This window comes from Erythrolamprus reginae, chromosome 1 (assembly GCF_031021105.1).
Source record: "Erythrolamprus reginae isolate rEryReg1 chromosome 1, rEryReg1.hap1, whole genome shotgun sequence".
In the NCBI taxonomy this organism is placed as follows: Eukaryota; Metazoa; Chordata; class Lepidosauria; order Squamata; family Dipsadidae; genus Erythrolamprus; species Erythrolamprus reginae.
Window position 1 is genome coordinate 197,352,361 of NC_091950.1, and position 6,000 is coordinate 197,358,360.

The window sequence follows — 6,000 nt, forward strand, 5'->3', positions numbered from 1 at the left end:
ATCTCGATGCAGCAGTTAGACAAATTAAACTTCCCACACACACCCCCTTCCTTGGCTAAAAGATAGTCCAAAGCCAGTCTGTTTTGCATGATATGAGTGCCTGATGTAACACTCTCCGAGGCCAAGTGGGCAAGACCACGGACCGTCTCGTTAGTGACAATTTCCACCACAGCCTGGAGGCGGATGAGACGGTTAAGCATATAAATGGGGGTGCGATAACCAAATGTACCATCCTCAGCCCAGGTGGCCGGGCCATAAACCTTTATAATACGTTCGGGGGGCCATTCATCATCCTTCCAGTTCCCAATCTTAAGGTCACTAATTAGGGATCTCTTAGAGCGAACATTGCCAATTTCATCATACACAGGCACCCCAAGAACCTGCCTATGCTTCAGGGGGAGCAGGAAAAACCCAGGGCGAATAACACCAAGAACACAAGAGCCACACCAGTTGAGTGGGAGTTGGGCATAAGCATACTTCCCACAAATCCAATACATGCCATCCGGAGCAAGCCAAAGCAATTTGGTGTTTTGGGGGTCCAAAATATACGGGTTCAGGAGGCTAACGTTTTGCAACGCCCGGGCCATGGGGGTTGGCTGCAGACCCTTGCCAGACCACCAGGCTGCATTGTTCCACGTGGACAGGCAATGCAGGTTTCCAACGTGGGCACAGCCAGCGGTGTGGTTACGGGTATAACAGACATTGCCCACCAAATTAGAAGACAGAGCCCAAGTCCCCTCCTTCTCCACAGTAGCTGTCAGGTTACCGGCCAGCTCCATGTCATGAACAATGGTATAATTCAACTCAAGTGCTTCCCAAGGCCATTTCTCACCCATGTTAGTTCCCCCACAGACAAAACAGTTCTTAACCTGAAGGGTGCGTGCCACATCTTGGGCTAGTTGCACAAAAGTATTGGTTACAGCAGGGGGGGCTGCCCATGTATTCAGTTTATCCATTTCCTGATAGTAGGACCAAAAGAGGCTCTTTTTCCGTCCCACTGTCCCGGTCTGGGCCGTGATTTCCAAGGACAGAATCAGGGAGGGGTCATATCCCTGGCCATCTATTTGCATTCCAAAAAACATAGGAGCTTGTGGGACCACAACCGGAGTGAAAGAAAGAGTGACAGGGTTACACTGGCCACTTTTGAAGTTCGGGGAAACACCCACAAGATAAGGAGAACTTCATCCCACCCATAGTGCCAGGGGTCCATGTAGCAAACGTAACGCAAGACCAATAGGGACAGTAGTTGTGGCCAATCACATGGCAGTCACCCCATTGGGAACAATGGCAAACATATTTATGTTGGGATGAATAGGAGCGCTCCCAACTCAGGCTGCCACACCCGCCTTGGGGGTGGGCATTGCGGTCAATATAATAGCAGGCATCAAAAGTAAAATTAACAGGGAGATTGAGAGTGGGAATAGAGGTACGGCGAATCTCCTCTCTCCGACCGTATGTAATGTGGCGGAGAATAACACGATATTCAGTGATTTTAGTGGCCTGTTTAGGGTCATAACACAGAATACCCCGAGACCCATTGCATCGCTGGTAGGTAGTGGCATTCACGGTGCAAGGGGGAAGATTAAAAGTTTCACAAGACGGAGGAGTAGCCGTATGGTAAACATGAGTGCGGGCAAGAAAATTGTCTGTGCGGGTAGTTTGAATACAGGGGAGGCAGGCTGAAGGAGAGCGTGCCTTGTCCCGCAAAGCCCTTTTATTACGAGAGAGGGTCTTAGGGCCGCCGTCAGGGGCCCGTAAAGGGATTATCGGAGCGCGGGGCTGCAATTCATGAAGGCGGCACAAGAAGCCCTGAGTTCCATTACAGCGATAAAGGGTATCCCCAATGTGCTGGCATGGGAGAAAATCCAAGGGGGTACAGGATGGAGGCTCCCCAGCATAATAGTACACAGTATCACCATTAGGAAAACATATAGGACAGGTGTCAGGAATGGAGCGCCCCCCCTTAGAGAGGGGCTTGGGAGCCAGTAAAGGGGGGGGTTGAGTGAGATAACATCTAATAGTACTCCCAGTCTTACACTGATAGAATTTGCGACCATCATGCCAACAAGGGGGCAGTCCAACCTCAGTGCAGTTGGGGGGGTCTGAGGGTGGGGTCTGCTTTTTACCAGGGGGGCCTCGCATACACTTCATGCAGGGGGGGTTTGACACTGCTGTAACCTGTAAAGGTGTAAGTGCCAAAGCAGAGGGCTCCACCGAGGGGGTGGGATCAAAATTGGGATCCGTGTCTTCGCATATGGCAATGGAATCCAAAGGCCCATCTGACTCTCCCTTTGCACGAAAGATACGATAGGCATACATAGAATTAATAGAAACACTCATCAGCAAGAAAAAAAAGGAAAAAAAATGAGCACGCTCAATACCAACACAAGGGTTTTACGGAGATAAGCCAAACGGCGGAGGGTGGTATGCAAGTAACTTCCAGACTCCATAATAGGACAATCAACCATGGGGACCCTGGCAGTGGAAGAGAGGGCGCTGAGTACTCACCAAGAAGAGGAAGTAGAGAAAGGCCAGAAACTGAAGCAAAAGATGAATCACTATAACGTAAACAGTTTTGATGCAATCGGGGGACATCCAGGAGGTAGGGGTCCTGGAGAGACTGCAACTTCCACCGCAACCTTGGGGGGGTGGTAATAGGTTTAGCGGCACCTGGGGTGGCGGGTAAGGCCGCTGCTGGAGTTGCTGGCAAACCGTTGCCCGTGCGATGGACGCGGGCTTCCGGAGCCGCGGCTACAGGGGTTACTCCTGGATCGTTGCCCGTGCGATGGACGCGGGCTTCTGGAGCCGCGCCTGCAGGGGGGGCTTCTTCGAGCCGTCCGTCCGTTGAGGGACCGCTTCCGGTGGGTCTCCTGGAGGGAGGGCTCTCCTCTGCTTCTTCAGCATGAGTTTGAAAGGATCTGTGGGGTGAGGCAATTCCTTCCATGTGGTGGGGATTGCAAGCTTGATCCTCGTCCAATTAATCCAAGATTTGATGGAATCAACCTCGACAGCAAGAGGGGAGATCATGACCACAGTATATTGCCCTTTCCATGTGGGCCTGAGAACTTCCCTGTTCTAGTCTTTCACCCACACCTCTTGGCCAGGTATAATGTTGACAAGAATGTAAGGTCTGCATTGTAACACATAATCCTGGAGTTCATTAACAGTGGCATTTAGTGTCTATAGCTGTTTAAATTTAAGGGAATCTGCCACATGAGTGGAATATTGGATCGTGGGGGGTAAAAGATTGGGTACCCTCCCATACAGTAATTCATAAGGGGAAACATGTATGTTCTTTTGAGGGGCACATGTCACAGCAAAAAGGGCCATTGGAAGCTGAGTTTTCTGACATATTTTGGCTAATGTATCTTTAACAGTCCTGTTAACTCTCTCCACGCGACCACTGGGGGGTGCATGAAAACTACGTGAAGCTTCCAAGTGATGCCAAGCATCGAAGCAATTTTCTGGGTGCCCTTATGGATAAATTCTGGACCGTTGTCTGAGGAAATTCTTGAAGGCTGCCCATACCTCGGAATGATGAGGTTTAGTAGGGCCCGGGTGACTTCCATCGGGGTTTGGAGAATAAGGGATGGCTTAGACATGTTAATGGTGGGTTTCCCTGCTTGTCACACTGCTTTCATCAAAAGGATTTGGTAGTCCTTGATCTTGTCAAGGTTACCCTCTACATAGGGGTCCCACTGGGGGTCCTCTGCAGGGAACTTCTGACCCACATGTCTCTAGGTCTAAACCTGGGGGGGGCATCTGGTTTTAGGATTTTTTTTTTTTCCTCTTTCCTCCGATTTAAACAGGGTTCCCATTAGGTGTTGCAAGTCCATCCAATTGAGATTTTCAAGAGGCTTGCAACTTCTAAGGGTTTTTCACTATATGGGCCATAGTGCAATTTCCAATTCAAAAGATCGGAGGTGGTGAAAGGAACATGTTGGAATAGGGGCATTCTTGAGGTTTTTGTGAAATCATCTGGATCAATGACAATTTGATCCACTCTGCGAAGTGGGGCTGTGAAGGACACTGATGTGGTTTTTGCTCTGGTGCGTTCTGCAATGGGTCCTTCACTTACTGGATCTGGCAAAGACAGGTTGGCCATTCGTCCACTGGGGCCTGGTGGGGTCTCCAGTTGAGGAGTGGACCCTGAGGAGGGGGCTTCAGGTGCAGATGGGGATTGAATGGTTGCGAGAGACCCAGGAGATCTCTTTGTATCCGGGTATTGCTGGAGGAGGGTGTCATAACGGGCAAACCTGTCAGCGTTGGTTTCATTAGGGTCTATTTGGGAGACCGGGGATCCCAGTCCCCCCCCCGAAGCGGGTGAAGGAGCGGGGGCTCCCTCACGTAGAGGGGGGGCATCCAGTGGGGTTATCCTCCCAGTCCCTAAGGTAAGGGAATCCTGTAGGGATGATTGTGCCTGTATCTGGCCATAGGGCACAAGAACATATGGTGGGGGCTGGGGCACCTCCTCCGAGCAACTAAAGAGTACGGGTTTTTTTTATTTTTTCCATCTCCGTGGGGGGGGGGCTGACTGAGTCCTTTGCCCCTTTTGGTGTGGGAGATGGAACAATGTGAACTTCTCTGGGGCCGCCAGGGAGGGGATGAGTTACCTCCCCCTCTCCTAGGGGTCCTTCTCCTGAGCGTGGCCCCTGAAGGAATGGGGACAATGGCCAGGACTTTACACTGTTGGGTCCTACATTTGGTGACCCATGGAGGTGGATTTTGAGCTAGTTTCAACCAAATATCAATGTATGGCTCTTGGTCAGGATGGCCCAAGGCAGGATCAAATACAAGTCTAGTGGGAATATCGAAGGTTCCTATATCAGGCCATCCCAAGTTAAAAGAGGGCCATTCTGACGTACACAGGTCATTTTATACTATACTCTCGAGTTTGATTATTATAGACCTGGTTGAAATGTTTCATTACACACTCAAGGGGGGGTCTTGGGCACACTTGGTTTCCCTCCCATATTCCACCCGGGGCACCAGACAGAAAAGGGGAGGGAGTATACAAGGGAGGTAAGGGGTCCTTCCCTTGAGACACAAAAGGAATTTTATTCACTTCACACAATCTCTACCGGCCCAAGGTCCTGGAGCTCACAGCCACCTGTGGGAACCGCGGTAGGCAATCACACACACAACGTTTTCTCTCAGAAAACACAGGCCACCCACCCTGGGGGTCTCTCAGTGAAGAACGAGCCAAAACGAGGGTGATCAGTCCTCGCCTCTGTCCCTCTACATAGGGAGAAGATAGACTCGTACCAGTCTCTAAAAAGTGTCTACTACAGAGGCCTCGCCTTAGAACTTGCCTTTTATCTTGGAGACTCGGTTACTCTTCCAGGCCGGCGTACAGATGTCCTGATCTCTGGTTTCCTCTCTTGAGTGGTTCTTGGATCGCAAACCGTCAGCGTGGCTGCCCCGGTGTCAACAGGAAGGTCCTCGGAGAAAGATTTCCGATGGCGCCTGGACTGTTCCTCTTTCACACCTGGGGCAGACGCCACTGAGGTGGGCGTCCAGAGGGATCCAAAGTCCCGTCTAGTCCCTTCGTGGTCGCCAGAAAATGTTGCAGAAACACAGATGTTTGATGCCAATAAGGGACCAGAGACCACAGGAGGATACAGGATACAGGATACAGGTTTATTTGGTGCATGCATCAGGTTCAGAAGATATAAAAGCAATGTCTGAACGACGTGGATTGCTTTTCAGGGCTCTTTATACATTTCCAAAGGAGTACAAAAAACACACAGCATCAGCCAATCAGATACTAGTTGTCAACGTTTCCTTATACAGAAAGTAAAAAGAGGTTATACAATGTAGGAGATACAGAATGTACAGAATGTACAGCAAAGAGGCACTTGCGGTTAGATTGTGGGTTCCTGCATGGAGCTATATGCCTTGAGAGCAGGTGGCTCCTTCCTGAGTACATTTCGTGGTTACGCGTTCAAGCAGGAGATGCACCCCACCCGGGCACAGAGGAAACAGAGGTGTGAAAACGGA

At 50.4% G+C, this 6,000-nt stretch overlaps 1 protein-coding gene across 4 annotated transcripts in view; it reads right to left on the minus strand.

Moving 5' to 3' along the window:
- NCKAP1 (NCK associated protein 1) overlaps positions 1-5,690 on the minus strand; it is a 75,221-nt gene extending 69,531 nt beyond the window's left edge. For 2 of the 4 annotated variants that reach the window (XM_070731894.1, XM_070731890.1), the window contains exon 1: positions 2,509-5,688. In XM_070731894.1, the coding sequence (XP_070587995.1) occupies positions 2,509-2,595 (87 nt within the window). In that variant the 5' untranslated portion in view covers positions 2,596-5,688. Of the gene's footprint in view, positions 1-2,508 lie in introns of all 4 variants that reach the window. The other 2 variants (XM_070731895.1, XM_070731892.1) reach the window with 2 other exon arrangements.
- Between the last annotated feature and the right edge of the window lie 310 nt (positions 5,691-6,000).